We start from the raw sequence: 14,331 nt of genomic DNA, 5'->3' as shown, positions 1-14,331 counted from the left end.
TTACTTATTAAATTTTTACTTGCCAATTTTAGCATTTACTGATGTTTCTTGGCTGTTTTAATCATTACTATGATTGTTACCAAATGGTGACTCTCTTGATTCTCTTATTCCTTTTTACATTCATTGGTTGTCATTCTACTGTAAGGAAAAGCTTTTTATTGTTCAAAATTTTCAATCATTTTTATATCAAATGGTTATAATCATGACTATCATTATTTATTTTGATCCTTCAAAATTTCTCTGATTTGGCCAGTCAGGGAAAGAGCCCTTTCAAGTGGTGTCTGTGTTCATACGACCTCAAAAATAATTTTTTTTTTTTTTTTTGGAGACAGTGTGTCACTCTGTCACTCTGTCTCCCAGGCTGGAGTGCAGTGGTGTGATCACGGCTCATGAAGCCTCGACCTCCTGGGTTCAGGTGACTCTCCCTCCTCAGCCTCCTGAGTAGCAGGGACTATAGTTATGCACCACCACTCCCAGCTAATATTTGTATTTTCTTTCTTTTTTTTTTTGTTTTTTGTTTTTTGTAGAGTCAAGGTTTCACCATTTTAACCAGGCTGGTATTGAACTCCTGGGCTCAAGCAATCGTCATGCTTCGGCCTCCCAAAGTGCTGGGATTATAGTTGTGAGCCTCCGTGCCTGGCCTGGCCTCAAAATTCTTTTAAGAACTTTCTTACTTTCTGAATAGCAAGAAGATCCAGACTTATCTTGTTTTTTCTTTGTACCCAGCTCTAGAACCAGCTGTCTCTCCAAGAAACTCTGCTCTTTTTCCACAGAATAGTACTTTAGAAATTGACATCTAGGTACTATGTGATTATTGTTATCAGGATGTCACTCTCCCAGCCCACTCAGTGAGCAGAGCTGGGAAAATATGTATGTATATACATATGTACACATACATACTTTTACATCTGTATTTATCGATTCATTCATCCATCCGTGAGTTCACAACAGTACTTCCAATACCACAAAGTTCATTCTAGTGTTTTCCCTTCTCCCACAGTGAGAAAATATGGATCTTCTCCTCAGTACACTTACTCATGTGATGATCAATTGAATATAAGCAATCTCCTATTGCTGTTTCTGCTATCCAGCCCCTACCCTGACACTCCAATCACCCAGTCATGCTTCAATGCCCAGTTCCAGGCCACTGCTGCTCCCACCCTCACTACAGATGCCCACCTAGCCCAACTCAGCTCTGAAACTGTGCAGTAGCTGCCTCCTCCACCCCTTCATGCAGAAGCCCTCCACACCCTGCCAGGCTTCAATGCCTCGCACACAGCTGCTGCTGCCACCATCACTGCCATTGTCCACACAGAGGCTCCCTGTGCCTGCTTGGGCTCCACCACCCGGTACTAAGGTGCTTGAAAGCCCTCCACTCACACATCGATGCCTGCCTTGCTTCACCTGACCTGTTGGCTTCTGACTTCATTTAAGGCTGGTAGGCAAGTAGGTAGGTAGGATGTCAGGAAGGACAGTCCTTTGTTGTTGAACATTTAGATGGTACCCGAATGGGGGCTCTTATAAACAGCTTTTCTACTACAGATCACAGATTTTTAAAGATAAATGTGCTCTATAATTATTTACTTTCTTACATCTTGAGACTCTGAATAAAATTAATAGTCTCATTGCTTTCCCATGCAGCCTTCTACTTACCTATCAAAACCTTAGAAAAATACTACACTGATAGTATATTGTTTGGGTGGAGGTAAGATAGGATTATTCCCTAGCTTGATTTTAGTAAATAATTCTATCAGGATCTTTTATATAACAATTTACTCCTAGTTATTTTGCCTCTACAGGTTTTAACCTGCAACAGCCCAAAATAATTACTTTTTGTCATTGCTATAACACCTAAACTCAATTAAGTCAATTCAATTTATTTAATGTCAAAATAAATCACACCGATTATGAGATATCAAATTCACTAATATTGATTAATATTATTTAAGTGAACATTTGGGTAGTTTATCCTTACTTTTATATCATAAGATTTTAAAAGAAGTGTTTGCTTATTTCCTGCTTTAACTCTTTTTATTGTGGTAGAGATGGTTGTTCCTCTTTTTATTTGGTTGGGAAAATTCACCTCAGAAAAAAATATTCTGGAAATTACCATAGAAAGAACCTTGTTGTCAACCAAATCACTTCCCAATTTTTGTTAATTTTGTTTCTTACTAAGACATATGATAACATCACATTTGAACAAAATATTCTACCACAAATTGAATTTCTTCTGGAATTTATGAAATGATAAATTTCTTGATGTTAGGCTACTTTTCTTATGCAAATTTCTGTTCACACAATTCTCCAGCCTTCCTTATATTTCATAGGTGCTAGGTAAGTGTGTGCTATTATTTTTACGTTTGAATTAATGACAACATGAGTTAAAAGAACTGGTTCATTCTTATTTCAGATTCATTTTGGATAAATCACGTGTAAATAAATCTACACTCCTGACCGTCTGTTTCTTGGAACATGGATCTCAAGAGAGTGTGGGGGTGGGGAGGAGGATTATGTGATAAAATAAATGGTAAAAATGCTGTTTCTAAGGTTCCCTCTTAAAAATTTACAAAGTATATTAGCATAATACAGACTCTGGGAAGCCCTGAAGTAAAAACATCCTTTTAGTTTTCTTAATCCGCTCTCCCAAACGTATTGACAGTAGATGTGTGCGTGTTTATGTGCTAATAACCCTGTAACAATCCAAACAGCTGGATTTCACATGACACACTTTGACAAACACAGACTTTTATAAGTGAAACGATGTGGTTTATTGTTTGCAAATTGCTAACTGGAGTTAGTAGCTACAGAATGACACCAGTAGATCCAGTCTGAAAACAATCTCTCACAGCACATGGAAGCTTTTCTAGTCCCTAGGTGAAAAATGATAGACAGTAATTTAAAGATCAAAGGCAAACATTCTTCATTTAAAAATAGGATAGGAAAGGAAGGACAAACGTCTTGTTGTGACAGTTCTGGGCTTCACTCAGTGCTTTTCTTTTTCAGCTGGGCACCAAAGAAGGTTACCTCACCAAACAGGGAGGCCTGGTCAAGGTAAGGAAGTGTGGTTTTGCTCATGCCAGCCACAGAAAAAGAGAACACGTCATGTAGACTCAATTCTCATCTTGATAGTTTTTCTTGGAAGCATAATTGCCTGCTTATTTTAACCCACTTGTAATATTTACCTGACTCAAGAGTTCATTTTTATGGCTTATTAGTCAAAATTCTGGAAAATGACTTGACTATTTTTTGACAAAGCCCTGCATAGGTGTAGCCTGCAGTTAAAAGTCAATAAAACATAGTCCTCTGAATGGAATGATTGAGGATGAAGATAGCAAGTTAACTCTAGAACATCTTTCCTTCTTTTTCTAAAACAAGGAAGAAGTCAAAATTGTATAAAATGTTTCCTTAAAGATAGGCCAAAAACATCACTGATGCTACTGAAACTATGTTATAAAATCCAAAGAAAAACACAATTTAGTTCTTACAAGTTCAGAGTATCCAAATCTTCCCCATTTATGAGACTGTACCTTTAGAATTTCTTTGTTTCATCTCAATGTGCCAAGAAGACCTTCATGGAATGTATCTGCTCCTTCTTGTTTTAAGAGTCACGGTATTTAACCTCTCACAGACACTGGCGTGCTTGGAATTAGCCTAAATAATTTCATTATTTGTGTCCCTTCTAGATCGAACGCTCCCTGAGGACAGAGAGTATTCATATTCATAGCATACTTATGTTTAAATCCTCTGTTACTTCTTTTAACTGGGCACATTGCCACCCAGGATAGAGTAGGATGCTGTTTGTATATAAGAAGGTAACAGCAGGCAATGACGGTTTTTACCACTGATACCTTGGAGTTCTTAGGCAAGGTTTAGAATGTCACGTGAGTCAGGGTTCCTAAAGCTCAGTTTTGTTATTTGTAAGACAAGAATAATAATACTGGCATTGTTTTGTGAGGATTGGATATAATATATAAAGCCTCCAACGATAGTATATCGTCCATATTAGGTACTCAAAGAACAATATTTATTTTTATTATAGAGTTAATAAAATGGAAATTGTAGTGGTTTGTTATAAGTCACATTGAATATTTATGATAGACTAATTCTTTTTGTATTTAAAAATATACTAATGATAGCCGGGTGCGGTGGCTCACGCTTGTAATCCCAGCACTTTGGGAGGCCAAGGCGGGCAGATCACGAGGTCAGGAGATCGAGACCATAGTGAAACCCCGTCTCTACTAAAAATACAAAAAAAAAAATTAGCCGGGCGTGGTGGCGGGCGCCTGTAGTCCCAGCTACTCGGAGAGGCTGAGGCAGGAGAATGGCGTGAACCCGGGAGGCAGAGCTTGCAGTGAGCCGAGATCGGGCCACTGCACTCCAGCCTGGGTGACAGAGCAAGACTCCGTCTCAAAAAAATAAAAATAAAAAATAAAAAATAAATAAAAAAAAATAAAAATATACTAATGATATATCTGCCTTCATTTTTGTTATAAATCACATTGAATATTTACGATAGACTAATTCTTTTTGCATTTAAAAATACACTTATGATATATCTGCCTTCATTATGAGCTTAATGCATGAAATTATTTTAATTTTTATAGATATTTTGAAGCTTTTTTCTCAGAAATGACACACAAGAGTTTTTTCAGGGTTATAGTATTTAATTTTTTAGGTACTTTTAAAATGAAAGTAAATCATCTGGTTCAAATATTACATTCCTGTATTCAAAACTTTGTGTGTGTGTGTTTGTATGTGTGTGTGTTTTTCTCAGACCTGGAAAACAAGATGGTTTACTCTGCACAGGAATGAACTGAAATACTTCAAAGACCAGATGGTGAGAAACGTGATAATATATTTTTCCTTTAAAAATCAATTATCTAGATGAAAGAAACTTATGTCTTTAAAATCTCTGAAATTATTTTTATATCCACCTGAAACACCTAATAAATGATTGGAGTTATGAATTCTTGATTCCTGAAATAAGCAGAGTTATTTTGCAAAGATGAGATGTATATCCCAGAAATTGCTGTCTTGGATTGGCTAAACTATAGTTCCCCAGGGCACATAATTCCCTCTGTTTAGGGCAATGTAATTATTCTCTTGCCACAATTTATTAACTGTCTGTCTGCAGCAATTTGTCCCTTTATTAAAAATACAGTTTCTCTATTTCCCATGCCCATTTCATTAAGCCAATTTAAAGTTATTTTTTCTCACTTTTCTTATATAACATTTCTAAGAAAGTAGAAGTTTTAAAAAATGAGAGAAAAATATGCCCCTCTTCCATGTGTTAAAATCTATCTTCATCAGTAAATTGATGAAGGTAGCATCTTAATGCCCAGTTTTATGAAAGGCTCATTCCAAAACCAAGGACTTCCCTTGGTAGGGCTTTTCTATTGTCAGTCCTGTTAGTGAAAGGAAATTTGACAATTGCACATAGTGGAAGACTTGTTAGAGGAATAACTGAGGGACAGATTTGTCTGGTTTTTTTTCTCATGATGACATATGTTGCCTTTTATTTTATTTAGTCACCAGAACCAATTCGAATCCTTGACCTAACAGAATGTTCAGCTGTACAATTTGATTATTCACAAGAAAGGGTAAACTGTTTTTGGTAAGTTATTTTATAAAGAAAACGTTTTTTAATGTCTTCTTGCCAGACACTTATTTTGGCTAAGGAATAGAAAGCTGTATATCTTAATGTCTACAAAGTTTAGATCTGAGGGGCATGCCTACATGTAAGGAGTGTTTTCAGCTAAGCGTGACATAACACCTCATTTAAAGTAGCTTAAACAAACAGGCAGGTCAGCTCAGCTTACGTTGTGTGCTGGAGAAGTATGACTCACATAGAGGATGCCATTCACATCTTAGACAATTTAATTTCTTTGAGGTTTTCTCTCTCATTTTATTTATAACTTTGTTGACTCTAATGATAGGTGATTTGTATTGTTTTGACAATTTCTGGCAGATGGCACAAAAATATTTTGTTCTAATGTAATCAGTATGTTATAAAAATGTTCTAACTGAGAGAAGAGTCTTGATAAAGGAATGTCTTATTTCCCACTACCTTTTATTTTAAAGTTTTTCAAGCATACACAAGTTGAAAGACATATGTTTATATACCCTCCATAGCAGTTATTAATATATCTTACCATATTTGCTTTATCCTAGTCTATCTACTTTTTTTTTTTCCTGAACCAATTGAAAGTAAGTTGCAGACATCATGGTACTTTATTCCTAAAGACTTTAGTATGTGTCTTCTAAGAATGAAATATCACATATGGGACTACAATATCATTTTACACCTGAGGAAATTAATGTTAATTCTATAATATCAACTGAGAATGGGTGTCTTTTTAAAATGTGCGTAGACATGCCCTGTGAGCTAGCAGACCTTTATTTTTCGCATATATCCAAAAATTAGGAGGCAAGCAGCTGTGGTGACAAGACCAGGTCCAGGGTCTCTACTGTTCTCCTGGCCTTTTCTTATGCTGGCTACTTCAGGATTTGAGTGTCTACTACACCTGTGGGTCTCATGTTTTCAACAAAGTACAAAGACAGATGTAGGGATGATATCATCCATGTCTGTCCCTTTTTATCAGGAAAACCAATGTTTCTCCAGAAACTCCCCTATGAGATTGGGTGCCATGGCCATCCCCAGCAGCTGATCATAATTGGCTTAAACAAATTAGGATTTATTGCTGGGGTTCTGTTAGCAAGAGAAAGGGATAATTATCTCTATTAATAGACAGTTAATAATGTCTCCCATAGGGAGTGCCAAACAATGACAATGTCAGAAACCAGTTTTCGAGTATATGCACTGTATCACTCCCTCCCCACCACTGTCCACTCGCCCTCCACTAGACCTCACATCAAGGTATTACAAACTTCTATGCACAGGGACTTACCTCTTACCTATTCAACTTTAATTGCTGGCATCAACAAAATATACTGCTTAGGCTTTAAGATATAGAAACCCTTCTGAAGGCTTTTTCACAAAAAGAAAAAAGATTTTTGGTATTTTTGCATCTCAACTGTAAGTACAGGAAGTATGTTCAGTATGTAATTTAGGGCTGACCTTATCGCTTACATAATTTTAACTAGGTAATCAGACACAGTCAAATGAAAAATTACTATACATCTAGGAAAAGTATTTTGTTCCAGTGGGAAAGTTCTTACTCCCTGCAGCAGAGACTGACTCTTGGCCAGAGATGGGAGAAATAACTAATTGAGTTTTATTGTCTCTTTTTATTGTCCCAATAGTTGAAATTGCCTACAACCACAGAAGGCAGAGTTATCCTCACTGAAGCAAGCTAACACAAATGAGTTCTTTTTAGCAAACTTCTCTGTCTTGCTTATTCTTTGGATCATAGCACAAGTTTTTGAGAGATCTTTGAGAGATCAGCTGAATAAACACATAAGTATTAGAGTTAACCTAAGACATGAACCAGAAAAGGATCTAGGGGTGTCCTGAACATGTTTCTTTCTTCTTCAAAGTTTTATTCGAGTATATACATCTGACTTGGAATAATAATATGAATCTACAACTTCCTTAACATTTCTGCAGTTTGCTGGCAGGAATAGGTGCATATATACCAACACTTCAAGGTACTTACCTGGATCCTTTTATCAATTCTTTTTTCCCTTGCAATACTCTAATTAGTGTTCAACTAATATATATATATAGCTAATGATCTGCAATATCTTATGTTCTTTCTTTTGTCCTATTAGTTTGGTATTTCCATTCAGGACATTTTATCTCTGTGCAAAGACCGGAGTAGAAGCTGATGAGTGGATCAAGATATTACGCTGGAAATTGGTGAGATTTTTAAGCCTTCAGATGTCGAGTCTTGAGAAATAACATGTTGATGATTTCAAACATATTTCTATGAAAAGAGTCAGACTAGCCCCGAGAATCAAAGAGATGTCTGGATGTCTACTTCCAGGCTTGCGGAACAGTCTGTTAATTCTTCTGGGACATGAGAAGAGATGGAGACAGGGTTGTAAAAAAGAAAGAATTAAGCCATATTTGGGTCTTAGACGTAGAGCCTTAGCCTAATAACCACCTATCAGACTTCCTTTAAGGTGTGTCAGTGAGTTCAGTTTTGTCTGGAGGGGGTCATTTGGAACCAGAAGGTCTGACAGAGGAAAGCTGACATATTTCTCTAGTTGAAAAGCCTTTTAAATTGTTAGAGAAGAAAGTTTGCCAGAGGAACTTAGCTTAGTTTCCAGTGTAAGCATCACTTTGTGCAGGTCAGGGACAAAAGCTGGTTTATTTTGTCTGCTCTCTGTGTATCTCCCGGGGAGAAGACTGAGTGAGTACTTATAAAACTTCACCAATCTTCTGCGCGTTTTTCATGTGCTTGCAAGTTAGTGAGTTGTTAGCCTAGAACTTGTCCTTAAAGCTGACTAAAATTTCCTATAAATACCATCTTGAAAGCTTTGATGATTTCTTTTTTTTTTTTTTTTTTTGAGACAGAGTCTTGTTCTGTTGCCCAGGCTGGAGTGCAGTGGTGTGATCTTGGCTCAGTGCAACTTCTGCCTCTCAGGTTCAAGTGACTTTCGTGTCTCAGCCTCCTGAATAGCTGGGATTATAGGAGCTCGCCACCACGCCTGGTTAATTTTTGTATTTTTAGTAGAGATGGGGTTTCACCATTTTGGCCAGGCTGGTCTCGAACTTCTGACCTCAATGATCCACCAGCCTCAGCCTCCCAAAGTGCTGGGATTACAGGTGTGAGCCACCATGCCCAGCCAGATGATTTCAAACATAAAACATTTTTCTTAATTATTTTTTGCAAAATTTTCTGATATATATGAAAATTCCTTTCTAGATACTGAGACTTTTGCTTTCAGTTATCTTTTCAGTTTGAAATTCAAATAAATATACCATTCATTTTTAAATTGTTCCAATGTATTTATTATTCAGTGAGGGATAATTTGTCTTGTGAAACCTTTGCTCAGATATGAATCAATTTCTTATTCTTTCTGTTTTTAATTATCAAAGTAACACAAAATCATTATACAAGAATTATAGAAAAATATATCAAGTATACACACTTTTAGACTTCTCTCTTTACACATAAATATTTAAAAACAAAATGTAATCACTTGCTAGAAGTAATAACCACAATGATGTTTCACTACACACCCTTCAGAGCAGATACAATGAAGACTGTCAATATCAAGTATTAGCATAAATGCGAAGGAACCAGAACTCTCCTACATTGCTAGAGAGAATGAAAATGTGTACGGCTACTTTGAAAAACTGCTTGGCAGTTTCTTTTAAAACTATACATATACTTACACTATAATTCAGCATTTTCATGCTTAGGTGTATATCTAAGAGAAATGAGTGCATGTATTCACTAAAAAATGTTACAGTAATGTCCATAGCATCTTTATTGATAATATACAAACTACAAACAAAACAAATCACTTGCTAGTGTTCTATATTTGCTCACTTCACTTAGCAATCTATTATGAACATTTTTCCATATTATTAATTTTAGATCTATATCTTCCTTTTGACTCGTTGAATAGTATTGTATTTTATAGATTACTATAAGTATTAGACCAATTCCCAATTTGTACATGTTTTAGCAATCACTTTACAATATGTGTCCTAAAAAAAAATACAGAAAATTTTTCTGGACACATGGTAATTAGCTTATAGTTGGGGGTGAGCACATGATAATTAGAGTTGTATGACATCCTTACTAATCAACATGTCATGTTTAATATTTGTTAGAAGCCAGGGTTCATTACAATCACTCAGTAATGGATACACATGTGTGTACTTTATTACAGTCACAAATAAGAAAACAGCTCAACCAAGGGGAAGGCACGATCCGATCTCAGTCGTTCATCTTTAAATAGATCTTTCTTGCCAAGGAATGCTCTGGCCCAGGAGCAAGGTGGAATGTTCCCTGATGCTGTGATCTGCAGCAGGCTTCAAATGAAAACCGACTAAGGATTTTCTTTCAAAAACAAATCAGAAGCAGATGCTGATTGGGACCCATATACCACGTTGCTGACTCACATTGCTGCCCTTCCATGATGTTGCCATCTCCTTGAGAATACTGAAGCGATCACCATTCTGATAGAAAGTGCTTAAACCACCACTCTTAGGTCTGCTCACTCTTAGAACACACAATGGAAGAGTAAGGGCTTTTGTTTTCACTCATTGTGGTCCCCAAGCCTATTGACAGTAGTTGCCTAGAGTCCCACTCTGAGTCATGGTCAGCCTGTCTGACATCCAGGTTGTGCTATTAACCAGGAAGGAAACAGATACTTGGAGGCTTAGATGACTTCTGCAAGATTTATACTGAGATAGCAAACATCAAATATTTTCAGGGGAGAGTTTTGTTTTTTTTAATTTTTCCCCCTTTATACAAAAAAACAAGAACATTTCCAAAGCTAAAATGGAAAATGCTTGTGGCATTTATTTTCTCTTTTTAAAATGTTCAGAAATTTGGCAGGTCCTTTGCTTCTAATGATAAAACTGTGAAAGGTAGATGTCCTATGGGCAATTAGGTAGTATAATAAAGGTAAATGAAGGTACAATTTTTAAACCATTATTTTCACCCTTTTGGGGTAAATGTTTTAAAGAGTGAAAAAACATAAATTGAGAAAGGGTGATAAAGTAGTAGATAACTTTTAGTTTAATAATAATTATTGTTATTATACTAATAATAATAGAGCACTTGTAAGCACTAAGTTATCTTTATCCAACATTTCTCCAAATGAGCTGAAAGAAACTTTTCAAGGACAGTGTATTATAACAGTTTCTTTCCCAGATTTAGTTGTATAGGGTTGGCCCAAGAGATGTAAGAAAAATCTTGCATTGCTCCCTAAGCACCCTGGGCCTTATTAAAGAGCAACTTCTATTTCCAGTTGGGGGAGTAACACTAAACTACAAGAAATATGTAATAATGATAGGTAATAACGTGTTCCAAAGCTTTTTCAAACTAGAATAAGGAGACAAACAGAAGAATGAGATACTGGTGTCCACAGTTCATTGGCAGAATCTAACCCCTTCTGTTTTTTTTAATACTATTTTTGTTTAGATAGAAGTTTCAAAGAAGATAAAAATGCTTGAAGAGCCTGAGAGTAAAAAGATTATGCTGCAAAGCTATGATATAAACTGCTCTTGCAGTCCAAAGGGATACCTGGTTAAAGAAGTTTCTTATTTAAACATCTCAGATGCAAAAATTACATTAAATTTTTGTATATTTCAACAACATTTTAAATGTATTTTGTTATGTTTGTATTATATAGGATAAAGCAAATGTCAAGTTAAAATGTATTGTGTTGTTTGTAAAGTAAGAAGTTACTGGCCAGGCGCGGCAGCTCACGCCTGTAATCCCAGCACTTTGGGAGGCCAAGACAGGCATATCACTTGAGGTCAGGAGTTCGAGACCAGCCTGGCCAACATGATGAACCCTTGTCTTTACTAAAAATACAAAAATTAGCTGGGCATGGTGGCAGGCGCCTGTAATCCCAGCTACTCAGGAGGCTGAGGTAGGAGAATTGCTTGAACCCGGGAGGTGGAGGTTGCAGTGAACCAAGATCGCAGTGCTGCACTCTAGCCTGGGTGACAGTCAGGTTCCGTCTCAAACAAACAAACAAAACAAAACAACAACAACAACAAAAAAAAAACAGAAGTTACAAATGAATCCTCACAGATATGTGTAGTTTTATGTTTGTTTTCTTAGAAACAAATGTGTTTCTTTGAGTGGGTAATACTGTTTTACTATGTTTACCTTTTATAAAACATAACCTGTTTATTTATATTCTTTGGCTTTGTTTATTAAAAAGAGCATGATTTTGCTGTGCATGTACTATTTTGCTATTAAAATTTATTTTTAGTATTTGTAACTTGAAAGAAATATACAACTGATTAATATCATAAATAGCAATGAAGAATTCACTTCAGTTAGACTATTAACCACAAAGGATTGGAAGTTGAAGAAATAGTCCAAGGCCTCAAAGAGTTCTTAGTTGAATATGGAGAGAACAATAAACACACACACACACACACACATACACACACATATATATATATATATATAGCAGTAAATAAGATCATTACTGTAAGAGAAGTACACAAAGCTATATGATGGAGCAGGTGCTTCAGCAGGGGATACAACAATTTGTTGGAGGGTTTTGACATGAAAAGGGTGAGCTAACATGTACCTGCTATGTAATTAGTACTAGACTAGGTGTTTTGCCTGCCCTCAGCAGTCCTGCAAAGAAATGATTCTAACTCCTAAGTGGAGCCTGTGAGGGTTCCTCATCTATTTCTCCAAGTCCAAAAAGAGGGAGCATGTTTTGTGCCAATGGCAGATCAGAGTGGGGGAATATAAGAGAAAAGAGAGTGGGCTATCTGCATTATACTCTGTCTGCTAACAGGTATGAGCTTATCATTAAGACAAAGTATTCACAGTTATTCTCAGAATTCCCTCTGGGAAAATCCCGGTCCACAAGATCAGTTTTGTCTGGACCAATGGCGACACCAACATGGTGAGGGAAAGCTAATACAGATGGTCCCTGACTTATGATGATTGGATTTAGGATTGTTCAACTTCACAATGGGTCTATTGGGGTATTAAATGCATTTTCTCCTTATGATATCTTTGACTTAAAATGAGCTTATTGGAATGGAACCCCATCATAAGTCAAGGAGCATCTGTACTGTTTCTGGGGGAAACTTTCCCCCTATGCCAGAACACCTGGACATCAGAGAACTCGCTGGGGCAGGACCCTTCTTTTCCCAACCACATGGCATGCAAGAGAGTGAGTTCCTCTCTCGTTATTTCTCACAAGGGCTTGGCATGCAGGTCAGGGCATTATGCTGTGTCCCTGTTTCAGGCAGAAAGCAAGAGAACTACTATAAGGAGAAGGTCAGTTCTACTTCCTTCCCTCTCCACTACTTCAGATCCACTGCAGCAAATCCATGTTTCTACCAAACTCTTCCTAGTCAAGTGTACTACATAGCAGAGTGCCAGGCTGAGCCTACGGTCTGCTCACTATGAGTTCAGGCTGTCTGACCATGATGTCAAGCAGAGTTTCTTAAACCATCTGTGGCAAAGGATCTGATTTTCTTTTTTTTTAAATTTATAATCTATCACAGACTGAGATTTCATAGAATTCAATAAATTATTAGAAAAATCCAGCAAAAAATACAAATATCACAATCCCAGTTTATTATTACCAGATTCAATAGACGTAAAGTTACTATGTCAAATTGTTGTAAGTTTTTCAACACTTAAAACTGGAATTTCTGTACTTATCTTGCTAGCAAACAGTGTGCACAATAGCCCAGTCTGTGGACCACGTTGTGAGTAGCACGGGTCTAGCTGACTGGCAGGTAAAAGGAAACAGCCTTCTTGAGAAAGAATTCACCTGAAGACAGGAAGGGTTGAGGTGCACAGGATTTGTTGATGGAATATAGGCATCATTAGACGGGAAAGGTGATTCAGAGCACATTCTTGACTGTTTACTCAGCCCCTCCTCAGCAAAATCTAAAAGAGCTATTTCACCAGATCTCCAGTGCCTGGACAATGAGATTGTAAGTTGTGTCACATTTTCAGCTGTGAACAAAGATGGCACCCTTGGCCTTAAGCAAGGGTTGTGCGCCCTTGTAGACAACAGCAGCCACAGCCTGACTTAGCAGTAGCAACAATGGCCAGGGTTATGGGGCGTAATCATCCCAGAGAGCAAGAACAAAGAAAGAAAAATGGCAGATGCCATGTAGTTTCAGGAGTACATGTGAAGGGTCTATGAGGACTTCCGGAAATGTCTGGGAGGCATTTGAGAATGACCATATTTTCCACAGAAAAAGCAAGATTGGAGCCAGAGAAGTTAGACCAGCAGGTCCCTGATCCCATCCTACAGTTATTTCCCCAGTTCCAGATGCATCATTGGTATAGCCATCCAGGCATACCTTGAAGATATTGCAGGTTTGGATCCACACCACCACAATAAAGCAAATATTGCAATAAAGTAAGTCACACCATTTTTTGGTTTCCCAATTCATACTAAAGTTATTGCTAAAAAAGATTATAATGATCATCTGAGCTTTCAGCAAGTTGCAATTGCTTTGCTGGTGGAGAGTCTTGCCTGGTTGGTGATGGCTGTTGACTGATGAGGGTGATGCTTGTTAAGGGTTGGGGTGGCTGCAGCAATTTCTGAAAATAAGACAAAAATGAAGTTTGCTGCATCAATTGATCTTCCTTTTCTGAAAGCTTTCACTGTAGCATAAGATGATGGTTGACAGCATTTTACGAACAGTAGAATTTCTTTCAAAATTGCAGTCAATCCTCTCAAACC

At 37.0% G+C, this 14,331-nt stretch overlaps 1 protein-coding gene across 3 annotated transcripts in view; it reads left to right on the top strand.

Annotated features, from left to right (window-relative positions):
- Nucleotides 1-14,017, top strand: part of DAPP1 (dual adaptor of phosphotyrosine and 3-phosphoinositides 1) — a 57,832-nt gene extending 43,815 nt beyond the window's left edge. Inside the window, exons 5-9 of one of the 3 annotated variants that reach the window (XM_063610199.1) lie at nucleotides 3,004-3,051; nucleotides 4,775-4,837; nucleotides 5,529-5,614; nucleotides 7,732-7,819; nucleotides 13,838-14,017. In XM_063610199.1, the coding sequence (XP_063466269.1) occupies nucleotides 3,004-3,051; nucleotides 4,775-4,837; nucleotides 5,529-5,614; nucleotides 7,732-7,819; nucleotides 13,838-13,867 (315 nt within the window). In that variant the 3' untranslated portion in view covers nucleotides 13,868-14,017. Of the gene's footprint in view, nucleotides 1-3,003; nucleotides 3,052-4,774; nucleotides 4,838-5,528; nucleotides 5,615-7,731; nucleotides 7,820-8,253; nucleotides 8,902-9,807; nucleotides 11,841-13,837 lie in introns of those variants that run through there. The other 2 variants (XM_055296921.2, XM_055296922.2) reach the window with 2 other exon arrangements.
- Nucleotides 14,018-14,331: the final 314 nt, after the last annotated feature.

Source organism: Symphalangus syndactylus, chromosome 10 (assembly GCF_028878055.3).
Source record: "Symphalangus syndactylus isolate Jambi chromosome 10, NHGRI_mSymSyn1-v2.1_pri, whole genome shotgun sequence".
Taxonomy (NCBI): Eukaryota; Metazoa; Chordata; class Mammalia; order Primates; family Hylobatidae; genus Symphalangus; species Symphalangus syndactylus.
This window is presented reverse-complemented; position numbering and strand designations above follow the sequence as displayed.